A 16,605-nucleotide genomic window follows, 5' to 3' on the forward strand; every position below is an offset into this window, starting at 1 on the left:
AAAAAAAAAAAAAAAAAAAAAAAAAAAAAAAAAAAAAAAATTTTAATTTTTTTAAATTTAAAAAATAAAATAAAAGTCCTTGGGGAACTCTACAGATTTCCCCACAGTCCCCACACATACAAAGGCTCTAGCAGAGTCAGGTACATAGTAGATACTTTGTTACAATGGTTCTTATCCATGATATAAAACTAACATTGGCAACTACTTATCAACACTTACTCTATGCCAGGCATCTGCTCTAAATTTTCTATTATTGTGTTAACTCTTTTAATCCTCACAATAATCCTCTGAGGGAGCCAGAGTATATCCCCATTTTTCAGATGAGATAACTGAAGTTTAGACAGTCTGTTCAGACTGCATGTTCTTGGCCAGCATGCCATATTGCCTCTGTAACGTAAAAGTGAAGACATTCCCCCAGCCTCCAACAAATTGAAAAAAAGAATACCATGGTGGTAGAGGATAATGTCACATAAGCAACCCATTTGTTCTTACTCTATTGGCACCCTTCCCCACCGCCCATCAGCTGGGGATCTTCTTTATTTCAGCTTTGCATTAGCCATTCTAAACAATTTTGAGTTTGATGAATAACTTGGTCCTCTGTTCCTATTGCTAAATGTCTGTGGCATTTGTGCTCGGCACCGACTTTTTCATTAATCCAAATACTGCGGTCTTCTGCTGGTTGGGAGAGAGACGCAGACTCGCTGATCAGTTCAAATAGTTGCCATTTGGTGGATAAATGGGTCCAAGCTGGTTCTTCTCCCAAGAACTTACTGGAATGGGGAGAAGTAGACACTGGGTGGTCTGTCCTCCCTTACAGGAACCGGGTGCACCTCGGTATGGGTACCCGGAAGTTGCTTTAAAACAAGAGATTACTAAATGTTTACAAGGTGTGGTTTCAGGTATACAGTAGTATTGCTGGGTATGACTGCTGAAGAATTTCATGCTGACACTAAAACATAGAAGTGTCACTTTTCAAATAACATTTCCTACTTGCTCAGCAACATTTCGCTTGGGAGAACCCAGAAAAGTTCCAGATGAGGCCCCAGGATGGGTCCTGAGAGTCAGGTATGGGCAAGGCCAGTTAGTCACAAAGCCAACACTAGTTCACTGAATTCCTAGAGATACCAGACCGTGAAGCTGGGAGACCGCCCCCACCCCGTGGCCTGGTGGGCAGCCAGGCCACGATTCTGCAGATTGAGAAGCTGCGGGTCCAGAGGTAGGAAAGGACAGGGACCACACAGCTAGAGGTAGAACTGCTCCAAATTCCAGGTCTCTCTCTTTCCCCACCTCCACTGCAGTGTCTAAAAACTCTCAATCTCAACACCGACAATGAAGCAATCCACAAATACTATCACTTTCGTTCTGGGCTTTGTAGGCAGAAGAATTTGCAATTGTAGACCAGCTAGTAGGTGTGCACTGGAGTCGCAGACAAGAGCTCAAGAGGAAAGTGAGGAAGACTTTCATAAATGAAGCTCCAGCTATGTACTAGCTTATAATCCCAGTTAGCAAGAAAGGGGAGAGGTATCAAAAGAATAAATGAGGCTGCTCCAGGAGCTTTCTGAGACTCTCAGAGCTCAAAAAGGAGAGGTGCGAAAGATGGAAAGAGGGGCTTAAATTATGGAAATGTGACCTCAGAAACTGATAGCATGTCATCAGGAGGGCTCCAACCCAGCCTGGGCTGAGGCTGGGGGACCTCAAAGGGAGTCCTTCCTTCTGTTCTGAGTAAGAGGATGAGTACAGAGATGGACGAGGGTCAGTGGAGGCAGAGAGAAGACCAAACATCTCCATGCCTGGGAAGGAGTTAGTGGGCTCATCAGAGGTGGTGTGACAGCTGGAAGTCACCCAGACCTGCCCAAACCCCACTCGGCCACCAAGCCAGCTGGGTGACCTCAGGCAGGTTACTTGCCTTCTGCAGTATAAGTTGGGGTAAATGTGGGTTGTCTGACTTCTGGATGAGAGAAGAGAGAAGACGTGTTTTTGAATGGGAATTGAAGTCCAGGAAGAGAAGAGGATGTAGTTTTTAAAGGCATTTGGCATTCCTCATATGGACTATTTTATTTTATTTATTATTTTTTAAGTGAAGTCTAGTTGATGTATGATATTATATGTTACAGGTGTACAACATAGGGATTCATAATTTTTACAAGTTATACTCCATTTATTGTTATTACAAAATATTGACTATATCCCCCATGTTGTACAGTATATCCTTGTAGCTTATTTTATACTTAATAGTTTGCACTTCTTAATCCCCTACCCCTATTATTTCCTCTCCCCGCTTCCCTCTCCTCACTGGTGACCCCTAGTTCTCTGTATCGTTGAGTCTGCTTCTTTTTTCACATGGACTGTTTTATATTTAAGTCTGTCTCTACATACGTACATCCCCTTTGTCTGGGGAACTCAGTTCTTCTTGGAGTCCTCAGCTCCTGACATAATGGAGGGACTCATAGGGCTATTTCACTGAGAGTCAGAATAAAAAAGGAAATACCCACTGGGGAGGGAGCAGTTGAGGGCTTGCTAATACTTTTTGGTAAAATGATAGCTAGCTACATAGATAAATAGGTTGATGGATTGATTGATTTTTATGTGTGCTTATGTGCATATGGAAATATCTAGAAAGACGCACATGAAACTGTTGATAGTTATGGCCTCCAGGGATAGTGACCTGATTTCATTTAACAGGAAATTGATTTTTGAACATGTGTGTATATTACTGTTTCAATTTCTTGAAATAAATTTGATGTTAGATTGCAGAAAACGGAAAGTCCAGAAAATTTGTTCTGCTAGCAATTTCTTTTTTAAAAAATCCCTTTTATATCTTTCCAGCACCATGAATATGCCCATGCCTACCAAGCAGGGGTGTGCTTCTGGAAGGTTCTGAGGTGGACACACCATGCTGATGTCCCATGCCAAACTGGTCCTCCAAAGTGGACTCCTGAGCAGGGATGCTACCCCACGGAGCAGTCTGATGTGGTTTGTCCACAAGGTGGAATTTTGACAGATGTGTTCCAGACAGTATGAGGCCAATGGTGACGCAGTTGTCACCAGATCTGGTACTAATGAAGTCTTGCTTTGCGGTCAGTGGTCCAGTTCGTTAAAGAAGCTACTGACAAAGACCCCCCATTCTAAAAGATTCTTCAGCCTGGTAAAGTCCCGAGTTAATTTGCGGCAACAGGGATGGAGAATAAACATGGGGCTTCTGAGACACCACACCATCACCCCTCTCAGAGTCCTCAGAACTAGAATTATTTGTCTCCACATCTGCCTGTGCCTCTGGGCTTCCTGGGGTTGGGGGGCGAACTGTCTGCTGCTCATCCGAAAACCCCCAAAACCCACTCAGAGCCTAATACTCAGTGAATGCTTGTTGAATGAATGAAACAGAAAAACAAATAAATTAAAAGAATCTGCCTTGCGTGTGCGAGTGGGGCGGCGGGGCGGGGGTGGGGGGGTGGGGTTGGATCTTAGTAACCTGATCACAGACATTAAAAGACATGTCCAAGAGCAAATAAAATCCGCTACTGTGTTTTAAATCCATTGAGAGAGTTCAAAGAGAAAGTGACATATTTCTTCAGTTTCTGAAGACAGCTGTTGGAATGTCAGGGAAATGTGTGTTTCAAAAAACCATTAAAATATTGGAATAAAATCTGTATGTTTTAATTACTAAGAATAAGCATCCCTCAGGGTGAGGGACAGAGCTCATAAGCGAAGGAAGTAGTGTGCACACACAGAGAAAGTAAACCTACAGCAAACAAACAAACAAAACCAAGATAAGCCAAAGTGGGAACACATTGGAAGGCTTTCCGAAATCAACAGTAAAGAGGTTCCTTGATGCCAGAGTAAGGACAGTGAGACCCAAAAATGCTTTGGAAGAAGAGAAGCAGGGAGATTCCTAAATTGTCATGGAAACAAATAGGTCAAGGACAGCCTGTGGCCCTCTACCCCAGGAACGTCTGGAGAGAAGGGAGCAATGGCAGTTCAAAATGGCAGTCATATCCTGGTGGCCAAAATATGCAACTTTCCTTCCACACCTGGCCTGCACCCAAGGGCGTACATGCTGGGCCCCCTGCCCACAAAGGAAGCCAACCTATCCAGGAAGGGTCACTTTTAATAACCACTTTGTGGAATAGATACTAAAAAAGTAGTATCAGCAAGCATTTTGTAAAGTCCTAATTAACTGGCCAGAGCACAACACGCTTTCTGAAAAGAGAACATGAAACTGGACCAATCTATTAGCATTCCTTGAGGAGGTAGAAACAGGTCTGGAGAAACCCAGGGATGAATTATGTTTAAACGTTCAAAATTCCTTCTGACAAAGTTCCACCCCAAAGGTCATTTCCAATAGTAAATTCCTCCACAACATAAGGGGAAATCTCCATGGATCGGAATTGTCCTTAGAGACAGGAAACAAAAAGAGGATAAACAGGTACTTTTCTAGATGAAGAATTATAAACAGTGGGGATCCCCAAGGATCACTGGTGCTCCCAGACTTTGTTTAATTGTCCATAGATCATCTGGAGGAATGACTGGTTGCAGGCCTGCAGATGAAATGGTTCCAGGCTCTCCAGAGAGATGGCAAACAAATGGTGATTAACTGCAGAACCAGTTTATGAGTTTGCAAGAAGATGCATATTAAGCTTTTGCAGGGGCAAGCCTCAGTTAATACATTTAGGAAAACAATCCAAATTACAAAAATAACGGACTGTGTCCAGTCTGTTTATAGCCCCCAAGGGATCTTGGGGGTCTTTGCAAAATGTTTGTTTGCCAAAGACTGTGCAGGACCAAGCGTTCAGAAATGGTATTGGAAACTAAGCCAAAAATAGTCTTCTCTCTGGGCTCTACCCAAACCTGGCAGTTTTATGACCTTCTCCTAGAGAAAAATATCTCAAAACCGTAGAAAGGTGAGTAATCACCCAGGCAGAAGGCTTTCCTGAGAGGCTGGGCTGCTTTGCTCTTTAAGGACGTCAGTGTGGAAAGATGAAGCCAGAAAGATGATATGATCAAAGTCTATAAAACCTTAAAGGTTATGCAGAGATTGAGCAGCTCTGGTTCATCAGATCTGAGATGGACAGACCCAGTGTAGCCCAGGAAGTTTGAAAGAGGATTTTGAGGGACAAATTACAAAGAAGGATTGGGTCCCACTCTGAGTTGTAAAGTGAAGCAACTGAGTTCCTCAAAATGTGGTATAGGGCAAAATTTTTTCAAAGGTGGGGAGTGGAGGGGATGGGAGTAGGCTCAAGAAATTTTGCCAGTAAATGGATGATGGCTTAAGAGCCATCAACAACACATCCCTGCACTTCTGAGGATGGCTAAAATACTTCTTGGGACCAGTGTTGGACCTTAGCTTCCTCCTGATTGGTCAAGAATCTGTGCATAGACGTGAGAGGAACCAAAATCAAACCAGTTTCAGCGAAACAAGGACTTTGTTGGCTCCCATAGCTGGAGCAGGTCCTCGTGTAGCTCTGAGGAGCTAAGAAGGAGCTTCAGGGGGAATCATGTGCTGAAGAGTGGCATGGGGATGGTTAGCCCTGAAAATCGCCATCAGTCCCTGAAAAGCTCACCAGACACAATGCAATTTTAGTATAAACAGTATGCCAACTCTGCAAACACAGCTTCAACCCGCAACACTCATCAATACTCACCTTCCCGTCAGATTACTATCCCCAGACCCATCCTATAGAGGAATCAGAGATCAGAACTGGGAGCTCCCTCATGGCAACAGTCTCAGGACAGATTCTGATTGGTCAGCTTGGGTCATGTGCCAGTCACTGCTTTAATGAAATCAATTATTAGGTTCTCTGTCTTGCCCGGACTTTGAGTCCAAGAGGATAAACGGATTGACTCATCCTGGGTCTTATGTGCACCCACGGTTGATGGAGGATGATGGAACTTAGAACCTACAAGTCCCTACACATTAGTCACCCAGGAGAGCTGACTAAAAATGCTGATACCCAAGGCTCTACCTCCCGAGATTCAGATTCAGCTGCTCCGAGTGGGGCCTGGGCATTTGTATTATTGTTAAATCCCCCATGATGATCTCCCAAAAGAATAAACCCCTCTCCTTTGTGAGGCTTTGGGTGGGGCTCCCAAGTGCTAAAAATGCACAACCTAGCAGAGCATGTGCTGGCCTTTCACAGGCTTTCCCAGGCTCCTGCTTTCTCTTTCTGCAGCCTCACCTCTTTCTCCTATAGCCATCCTCAAGCTTTTCCAGCTCCTCAGGCAAGCCACACCTTGGTACATGCTTTCTTCAGTGTTCCTTCTACCTGAAAGCCCCGCCCTCCTCCTCCTTCCTTGCCCACCACCTTCCCCTGGCACATTCCCAACTGGGAAAACTTCCCTTCCCACGCTGCACTCCAGGCTGGGCTGGAGGCCCCTGGCGCCCGTGTTCTGTGCCTCCCCATCAGCGTCTGTGTTATGCCTTATTGAAAGTGATTGTTAAGTTATCTGTCTTGACTTTAAGCCCAGTGTGGACTTGCACCATTGGAATGAAAGGCACATACAGCACGTCAGGGGTGGGGTTCGGTGTGCTTGGCTCTGCAGTTTATTAGCTGGTAATTGGGTGAGTACTTAAGCTCACTCAGCCTCAGTTTCTTCATCTGCAAAATGGGGATAGTAATAGAACCCACCTTAGCTTAAAGTGTCTAGAAATGTAAAGCACTTAGCCAGCACCTGACATAATATAAGAGCACACTGAAACATGAGCCATTATCACGGTCATTCTTAGTGAAAATGAATCCTTGAAGATACCTCGCAAGATACACCACCCTTTCTTTAGAGCCCTCCCCAGGTAGTTAGTTGTTCACTCCTCACCTCTGTTTTACCCCTCACCTTCCTCTAATATCTGTTTCTACTAGCAGTTCAAAGATAGGAGTTGTCTTATTGATTTCTTTATACCCCAGGGACTAGCATGCTCTAGTCCTAAATATGTATTTATTGACTGACGACTCAGGCCCTGGATTTGAGAACACCCTGTTCATACCCAGAGGCAGGGGAAGGCAGACTCCTTCCCCACCCCTGCCCCTGGGAGGGCTTCAACCTTAGGTAGACCTCGCCTTTCAGAAGCTCCCTGCCCCTTCATCACACAACCCCACCCCCCGAAAATGGAGAGGGAGAGATGGGGGGTGAGGGTTCAGTGGTGGGGCCTCCACAGCCAGGACTGGCAGAAAGGGAACAGGAGCATGAAAAGGTCTCTGCCCCTCCGCCCAGGCTGCACCCAGGGGAAAACGCATAAGTGGTGAGACTCTATAATGAGAGCTGTCAGTCTGAAGTCAACTACACTTTGAGTTAAGTGAGTTTCTATGGCAAATAGAGTGCTGAGTTCCAAAACCCAACATTTCAAGAATTTCTTATTTTTGCAAAGATTTGGGGAGTTGTCAATAAGCTGGTTGGTTTGGCCAGTATAGACAGATTCCTCAAGGTCAACACAACCTCATATTGCTCTATTTGTGGCTGGATTTCTCTTCATAGTCTAAACTGTGTAAAAGCCAAATCTCTACTTTTGTGATGTCCAAATTCAGCCTCACACATTTCTCCTCTGAGAAGGAAGCCCTTTTAGTCCCTTTCCCAAATGATTTGCTTATGCCGTAGGAATTGGATCTCCTCCCAAAATGACAGCCAGTCCCCTGGCTGGAAGGCTGGGGAGCTCCCATGGCCCAGTGTCCCTCCCAGATTGTGCAGGCACACCTCGTTTAATTGTGCTTGGTAGATACTGCTTTTTTTTTTTTTTTTTTTTTTCAAATTGAAGGCCTGTGGCAACTCTGTATCCAGTAAGTTTATCCATGCCATTTTCCCAACAGCATTTGCTCACTTTTTGTCTCTGTGTCACATTTGGGTCATTCTCTCAATATTTCAAACTTTTTCTTTATTGTTCTGTCTGTTATGTGATCAGTGATCTTTGATGTTACTCTTGCAAAATGATTCCGACTCGCTGAAGGCTCAGATGATGGTGAGCAATCGTTAGCAATAAAGTTTTTTAAATTAAGGTGTGTATACTGTTCTTTAGACATAATGTTATTGCACACTTAACAGACTACAGTATAGTGTAAACATAACTTTGATATGTACTGGGAAGCAAAAAAAATTTGTGGGACTTGCTTATTGCATTAGTTGCTTTATTGCGGTAGCCTGGAACGGAACCCTCAATATCTCCAAGGGACGCTTGTATTCAGTTGCAGTCTTGGGGTGACAGTATTATCAGCCTACCCCTTACAGATGAAGAAACTGAGGTGTAGAGGCTGCAGCCAAAGGTCCACACTCTTGGGCAAGGACAGCGCCGGGAGGGCCTGCTTCCAGGCCTTCTGAAGCCTGCACAGCCTCTCTGCTGGATCCTACGCCACGTTCTACGACCCAGAGATGCTGCAGCTGTGGTGGTGGTGAATTTACAGTCAGGGCTGCTGGGAATGCTAATGGATCCTTTCTCTCTCATTAGCGAGAAGCCTTAGAACTAACTTGTGTAAGGCAGGATCTAGCAAAGGGTGTTAATTGGTGGACCTCAGAGGTGCCTGTGTGCAGCCTGGCTCTGTGCCTGCCTCAGTGTGCCAGGGCTGTCCTGTGATTCTAGAGAATAAATTGTGGATCTGACTCCCGGATGGGCCAAGCCTGAGAGGAATGCGAATCGCAACCTGGATTTTGAGGTGGTGGCCTTTCACTGGACAAACCTGTAACATTTTGCCAACGGGGGCTTAAAATGAATCCTGGTTTGGGGGAATGATAATTAGACAGAGCCTGTTGGACTGAGACCCACATTTTTGAGGGAAATACGGGGGCACCCCAAACTGTAAAGCCAGCAGTAGCTATCACGGCATTTTGCCCTAAGGAAACAACAGCTTGTTTTTGCCCCATGGTACGGTGCCTGAGGCATTAGTCCCCTTTCGCACTTGTTTGTAGAAGCCAGATTCAGAAGTATTACTGCTTTGGGTTCCACCTACAGACCTAGGGTCCTCTTCCCCTAGCCCAAAGCTTTCTCCTTCAGAGCTTCACTCCCCTCCCAGCAGGCAGAGTCCTAAATGCAGACGCAGCCCTGCAGCCTCTGTGGCCTTCAGCAAGTGAGGACTGCCATAGTGCTTAAGAGAAACATCTAAATTGGATAAAAACTCAGAATTTTTTCCAAAGAACCAGATGAGTTGGCTTGGAAGTGAGGTGGGGGCGGGGGCCAAAGGAGCAAGTGGTTTGACTAAAAACACTCGCTCTGGCGTATTTGTGTTCTATCCAAAAGATGCTTCTCAGGAGAAGTGGCCAGTCTTAAATATCCCAACAGCGGCAGGAGAGCTGCGGGGCCTAGGGAATCTTGGGGAGGAGGTATTTTGCTCCTGGAAAAAATAAGTGACCAAGTTAAAGGAAGTCACCACCCTGATGCTCTCCCAAGAGCGGCCTTGGTGGCCTTGACCTGGCAGCGCCGGGCGCGCATCGCGGGTCCCGCTGCATCCACACCTCCTGGGGTGGCAGCTGTCCTGCCGCCTCTGTCAGGCTCGCAGGCCCCCGACTCCGGAGCGCGGCCAGTAAGAGTCCTGGGGCAGCACCGAGGTGCCTGGAGGGGATGCTGGAGGTGGCCGAGCCCAGGCGGGGTGGGTGGCCCGGGGCCAAGGGAGGGGCGGGGGACGTAGGGAGGGAGCCTCGAGGTGCTTTAGTGGCCGACATCCATCGGGCCGTTCCGCCCAACCCCGGACAACTCGGAAGCGGATTTTTCAGCCTCCTGCACTGGGGACACATCTGAGTGAGAGCGATGAGTCGGGGTGTCGGTGGCGTCTTCGGGACAGCAGTGTAGTTGTAAAGGGGTCCTGGGGGTTTTCTCCAAGCTCAGTTTCTACTTGGGTTGGATACGTATAGGGAAGATGGGGGGAGGGGGCGCGGTCGTCCGTGCACTCTGCGGGCCTTGGCTGTCCCGCGGAATTTGGGCCTTTTCTGCGTGGAAAGCCGAGGGGTTCGGGGAGCCAGGGCGCGCCCACCGTCCTCCAGCCCTGGGCTCCCCAGGTCCCCGCGGCCAGCGCCGCAGCCCGGCCGCCTCGGTCCCCGCCCAGCTCTTCTCCCCCAACCCCCAGCGGGCCGCGCTGAAACCCGAGCGCGAGGGGGCGGAACGCGAGGCGGCTGGGGCAGCGGGGCCGCGCCGACATTGGAGGCGAACTGGGTGATGGATGGCGAGGGAGGGGCGCGCGGGGAGCGGGGGCGCGCCGGGCGCCCGCGGCCGAGGTGGACCGAGCCTCCCGGCTCGCTGCTCCCGCCGGCGGAGCGAGGCTGCCCTTTCTCCGCAGCGTGATTTATTTTCTTCTTTTCTTCTGAACTCTTCTTCCAGGGAGAGGCTAGTGGTAACAGGCCGAGCTGGATGGATGGGTATGGGGAGAGGGGCAGGACCTTCAGCCCTGGGATTCTGGCCGACCTTCGCCTTCCTTCTCTGCAGCTTCCCCGCAGGTAAGGCACTGCCCCCGGCCCGGGGACAGCCGGCAGGGCGCGCGGGGCCCGCTCCCCGGGTCTCCTCGCAGCGCCGGGCCACAGGTCTGCGAGTCGGAGCTCAAGTTCGCCGGCCCCCCGCCTCCCATTTCCACGCGTCTTTGTTTCTCCCGCGTCCCGCCGAAGGCGCGATGGATGCGCCCGTGCGGACCTGGGGGGACCCCTCCCAGCCTATAATGAAAAAGAGCCAGGCGGGGAGGTCGCAGGCTCCGGGGACGTCACCCAACTTCCGAGAAAAAGGGGGTACCGGGACGCGCCCCTTAGGGGCCCCCGAGAAGGGGAAGAAGGGGAGGCACGGACTCGGAGCAGGCGGCACTTTCTCCAGCTCCTCGTCCAGCAGTTTGCAGACCTGCCGGGTGCCCAGGGGTGGAGCCGTGGGCGCCCCTGAGGTCCCAGGCCTGACCCGGACCGCCCCCTCCCGCGGGACCCCGTCCCTCCCCCACGCGCTCGCCCACGCGGGGAAGCCCACGGACTGGGCTTCGAAGGGCCCTTATTCCTGTTTGATAACATTCCGCGTCGCCCCCTGTTTGTTTTTATTGTGTCAGAAAGGGAGAGAATTTCAGAATTAAAGCTGAAAAAGCCCATCTGTTTCCAATGAATCCCCCATAGTTTTTCACAATGTTTTTGGCAGATCGCTGCTTTCAAATTCCTCCGAGCCCGGACCTCTTGTTTTTGTTGGGGGAAGGGAGACCAACTCCACAGAGAAGCATTTGTTCCTTCCCAAACGCTCCAGTTTCTTTACTTTTTTTTTTTTTCCCCCTTTCGGAGGGGGAGGGGGAAGGCACGAAACTTAAATCCCGGGTCTGTTTTCTTTATAATGTTTCAAGAAAGTTTATTCCATTTTTGCCATATGCTACTCACAGCCTGGGAATGCCAGTTAAACCCTTTGTACCCATTTTCCCCTTGCTAAAAATACAAATAAACCCAGCGTCACGGGTCAAACGGTCCCCGATGCAAGGCGGGATTTCCCGGCTGTTTCCATTGTGCTGCGGGATGCCGAGGTGTCTTTTTTGCAAAAATGAGAGCCTGTTTTCGCTCCGGAGGCGGAACGGATCCGCAGCCGCAGCGCTCTACCGAGCTCTGCAAGAAAGGACTTGAGTTAGACCGGGATTGGGTTGTTTTGTTTTGCTCCTCAGCCAACTGGGTTTCAGGAACTGGCAGAACTGGGCAGTCCGGACTCGGCCTGGCTGTAAGTTGGGGCTCCCGGTGGGAGGACATGCAGGCAGCGGTAAGGGAGGAGGAATCCGTTTACTTTCCCGCCCCAGCCCTGCTCCGGAGCCCCCCAAAACCCACCCGGCCCCGCGCGCCCCAAGGGCGTCCCCGGAGAGTCGCAACCTGCTCGCAGCCCTGGATTCCATTGGGGAGGCCCCGGCCAAAGACAAAATGGGGGGTGTCAATGCCTTAAAGAGCCTTTAGACCACGTGCACCCTTGCCCCATAATATTACAACCTCCATAGAGGATCAAGCAGCAGGGAGTCCTACTCCCCCTCCCTTTTTTTTTTAAAAGGCAGTTTCCCCATCTATAGAAGGTTCTGGCTGAAAGGCTGATTTGGTTCCCTCCCAAGAACTAAGAAAATAAAATTTGAAATGATCCTCTTCTTAAAAAAAGAAATCCCCCTTTTAGAGATGCAGAAGTTTGCATGTGTGTGCATCTCGGTTTGGTCCAGATAAAGATCCAGCCCATTGGAAGTTTTATCAGATGGGTTGATAAATGGCTTTTGTCGCTTAGCTGCCGTGGGGGATGTGATCTCAGCTTGGAGCTGAAATTGAGAAGGGGGGCTTAGAGGCCCTTAAAACAACACCTTCCCGCTCTTAAAGCGGCAGCACTTGTTAACTTCTTGGGCTGGAGGGAGAGGAAGGGAAGGGCTGGCAGGAGGTACTCAGAGGTAGGAGGAAGCTGTCAGGGCTCGGTGGTGGAGTTTTGCTGTTTTCATTTCTCCATCTTAAAAACTTTATTTTAAACGTCTCCCCCATGGTCTGAGGAAAGCTGGTGGGTTATATAATTCATAACCTGAATTCCATCACTTGTTTCCAAGAAGCCCATTTCTTTTTGGCTTCAAGGCTGGTAACTAAAACCTGGCAGATAGAGCAGATAGCTGTTGCACTGTCATGCCAACTGGCTAATGTTTCGTCTAATTTGAGGCCTTGACAGCCGCATTTAGTCAAAATTGCCCACCTTGCTGAAAACTGAGCTTCCAGTATGCCCGCATGAAATACACTGGGGGCTCTGAAAACGCGTGTGCTCCAGAAACCTGGGTCAAGAAGACAGTTTCTTAAGAGATGAAATGGGACATTTCCACCACAAAGAGATGGACTGTTGGCAGAGGGGCTGCTTGGGGATAAAGTCAGAGAACCTGCAGGTCTGGTGGGGAGGTGGGTGGGTGTTAGAGAAAAAAAAGAAAGCACTGGAGACAGTCAGGGGCCCTGTGTGCCAGCCCCTCCCTCTAAAGACAGGTGGAATCTGGCTGGAGCAGCCTCGTGAAAGCATAGGCTTGTTCAGTGCTAGTCGACTTGAATGGCTTCCAGCAGTAAACCCATAGGAGTGCAAATTAAATTGGACATAGTTATGTGGAGAAAGATGCCTTGACCTCTGCTAGACTGAGAGGGTTTGTGTCTTTTGAGAGTGTTTACATGTACTCAGCGTGCGTGGCACACCTCCTGTGGTCCTGACACAGGGACAGCATTCGGGGCCCTCATCTGAGCAAGGCTGGCGTCCACCTTCAGTCCTGGTGGAAGGACAGGGGCCCTTCGGTGTCCCTTGGGCTATCAGGGTGTCTGCATGGACCATGCTGTGCCTTCAGCAGATGGACAGAGTGGCCACTGCTGTGGTCTAGCTGGGGGGGGGCGGGGTGGTGGCAGGAGGCCAAGAAAGGCTTCTTAGGAGAGTCTTTTACTAATAGCGTTTGCTTCAAAACACAATTAATAGATACTTTTTAAAACTTTGAAACCACCCTGGCTTAATATAACAGATTTCCAAGAGGAACCCCGTCAAAGTCATATGTTGTAGACACGCTGGCATGCTTCCCATTGGCTACATATGGATGCTATACTCCAGCTTGGTGGTTCTCAAAATGTGGTCCTTGGACCAGCAGCATCAACCCCCTCCCTCCCCCCGCCCCAGGAACTTGTTAGAAACCTACTGAAGCTGATGTTCTGGGGGTGGGATGCGCAGTCTGTACTGTAACAGGCCTTCCAGAGGGTTCTGATGCACCTCAAGTGTGAGGACCACTGTTCTAAAAATTATTGCCTTGGGCCTTTCTTTTTTCCTCTTTCCCCTTCCTTTTATTATTTTTTTTTTTAATTTTTTTTTTTTTTTTTTTTTTTGCGGTACGCGGGACTCTCACTGTTGTGGCCTCTCCCGTTGCGGAGCACAGGCTCCGGACGCGCAGGCTCAGCGGCCATGGCTCAGGGGCCCAGCCGCTCTGCGGCATGTGGGATCTTCCCTGACCGGGGCACGAACCCGTGTCCCCTGCATCGGCAGGCAAACTCTCAACCACTGCACCACCAGGGAAGCCCTCCCCTTCCTTTTAAACCACAGCTGTTTTAGAAAGATTAGTCCTCAGTGGGGGGAAACTAAGTCTTGCAGAGACCCAAGTCCTCTGCAGTATCCAAGTGTATCTGTGTCATTGTAGAAACGAGAATATTTATCTCGGAGCTGCTATTCAAAAATGTACACGCAAGTCAACCTACTTACCATGTTATTGTCCTCCCAGTAGGACTTTGTGTCCCAGAGCGAAAGACTGAAGTGAGTCCCATTGCAAGAGCCAGATGGCAGCAGCACCAGCCAGTAGGCTGGTGTGTGCCACACCAAGGGGCCTGCAGGGCAGAGCCCTGGCTCCCAGGGAGGGCGGGATGTAAAATCCTGCAGACGGTTGGCCCCTTTGGCCCTGAGGATGAGTTGGAGAGTAAGGAGAGGATCTATGGTCCTCTGGTTTAAGAAGGGAAACCTCTGCAAGGTTGGAGGAATTACTAGCAGTCACCCCAGTGCCCAAAGGAGAACTGGGGAGAGGTGATCCATGGGCTCAGATAAGGTTGCTCCATGAGATGGGGAAGTGGGGTCCCGGGTCTCTGTGGAGGTGAGAGGATCGCATGGGGACCACTTTACATGTTGGAGGTCATATGGTTCCTGCTAAAATTTCCCTCTCGGGTGCAATGTGCAAGGCCCTCAGCAGAAGTGGGCAGAGAACCCCAATTTATGTTTGGTTGAGTGATTGGGGGTGCCATGCCGTTGTAATGCCTGGCTACACTCAACCTGCCTAAAATTGAAGGTACTGTTTCTTCTAGGGTAACCAACTCATCTCAGTGGACCCAGGACTTTCCACTGTTTTAAAATTGAGAGTCCCGTGTTTTTAGAAGCCCTCTGAGTCCTGGGCACACCAGGATGGTGGGTCTCCCTAGACTCTCCTCCGGTCCCCCGGACGAGTGCCTGGCCTGTGTCTGTTAGACCCCACTGCCCAGAACCGTTAAGTCCTGGGTGTGAAGTGGCCTCTCCCTTCTGTCCGTTCACCTGGCGCTGGGCCTCCTTCCTCTGCCCTTTCCTGCCTGTTCCCGTTGTCACCTGCAAGCAGCTGAGCTTGGACCTGCCTCCCAGGGGCCCCACCCTCACGCTCCAAGTTGCCAAATGAATCGCTCTAAAACTCCTGCTCAGGCACTCACAGCTCCTGTGGCCCTCTTTGGAGCATCCAGAAGGGAGGACCCTCTGGCATCTGGTTCCACACTCATCCCCGGCCTCATTCCCATGGCCTCATTCCCTGGCATGTCCCCAGGCTCCAGGTCCCTCCTGGTCTCCCCATACTCTGTCACCACCCACCACACCTTAACGGTGGGCAGCCCCCAGGCCTTGCTGATGCCCCTGCCCAGTTTGGAATGGGAATATGCCCACTAGATTAAAGCCCAAGGCCAGTGCCATCTGTTGGAGTCCAGTGCCATCCCTCCAGTGACCTGGGTACCTGTCACCTTGGCTGCTGACGCCTGTCCTTCCTCTTGGCCTTGTTGCTTTCTGGGTCTTGGGTTTTTAATCCTCTTCTAAATCACTCGAGCTGTTCATAAGGGCAGGAACCCCATTTCCTGTTTCTTTATACCCTTCTCCTTGCTCTGCACCCCAAACACACCCAGCACAATCTTGGAAACTACAGGACCCTTGGGTTTTTTTTGTGTCTCTGTTTGTTTTTTGCTCAACAGGCAGAGACCACAGGGTTTCGGGGGGCGTGGAGGGAGGGTGTCCAGATACCCCAATCTTTTTTTTCAAAAAATGTGTTTCTGCTTATAAAGACAATACTCATTTTAAAATCTAAAGACCGAAAAGGATAAATAAGAAAATGAAAATAACCCAAATTCCAGTCTTCCACAGACTACCATCACTAATTGACATTCATGAATAACCTTCAAGACAGAATACCTTCATATTGTTTTCTCCAAAATATGATCATTTGAAGGAGAACAACAATTTTTAAAGCTCTTCCGTTTATTGAGTGGCCACATATACCAGGCACTCTGCTAAATACTTGAAATATGTCACCTCATGAGATGGTCACCCCTCCCCCGTGAGCATCATTCCCACTGTATCGATGAGGAACCAGAGGGTCAGAGAGGTTGCCTGACATCACACAGCTTAGTGGCAGAGCCAGGAGTAGAGCCCAGACCCCTGCCCTTTTCCATATGCCAGATTTTGGGTAAACACACTCGTTAAACGTGCTACGTAGCATTTTACACTTTAAGCTATGTAGCATATAAGGCTTTAAGGTGGGGGGAAAAGAATAAGAAACTTTGGAGATATGATTGGACAGCAGAATGAAGAGTGACCACACTCTTCCATGGTTCTCACATTGTTGCCTCTTCCCAAAGGCCCTCTCTGCTCCCTGTCCATCCCTGGTTTAGCACTCCAAAGCACATGCCACCCAGCCGTAGGTTGGGAAAACAACTTTGGCAGAGCTATCATGGTGCAAATTTTCCCAAGTCAGATTTGTGTCTTTGGGGTTTTGCTTATTTATTCATTTCACTCACCACTTCACCTGGGCAGTCAATACCGAGACGCCTCTTGTTTTGTTTGTTTTTTTTTGCGGTACGCGGGCCTTTCACTGCTGGGGCCTCTCCCGTTGTGGAGCACAGGCTCTGGACGCGCAGGCTCAGCGGCCATGGCTCACGGGCCCAGCCGCTCCGCGGCAT

General features: G+C 49.4%; 1 protein-coding gene across 2 annotated transcripts in view; it reads left to right on the forward strand.

Moving 5' to 3' along the window:
• RGMA (repulsive guidance molecule BMP co-receptor a) overlaps positions 1-16,605 on the forward strand; it is a 45,089-nt gene that overhangs the window by 8,682 nt on the left and 19,802 nt on the right. Inside the window, exons 1-2 of one of the 2 annotated variants that reach the window (XM_028495961.2) lie at positions 9,677-9,709; positions 10,286-10,401. In XM_028495961.2, coding sequence (XP_028351762.1) covers positions 10,320-10,401 — 82 coding nt within the window. In that variant the 5' untranslated portion in view covers positions 9,677-9,709; positions 10,286-10,319. Of the gene's footprint in view, positions 1-9,676; positions 9,710-10,285; positions 10,402-16,605 lie in introns of those variants that run through there. The other variant, XM_024114933.2, reaches the window with a different exon arrangement.

The sequence above is a fragment of the Physeter macrocephalus genome, chromosome 11, assembly GCF_002837175.3.
Source record: "Physeter macrocephalus isolate SW-GA chromosome 11, ASM283717v5, whole genome shotgun sequence".
NCBI lineage: Eukaryota > Metazoa > Chordata > Mammalia > Artiodactyla > Physeteridae > Physeter > Physeter macrocephalus.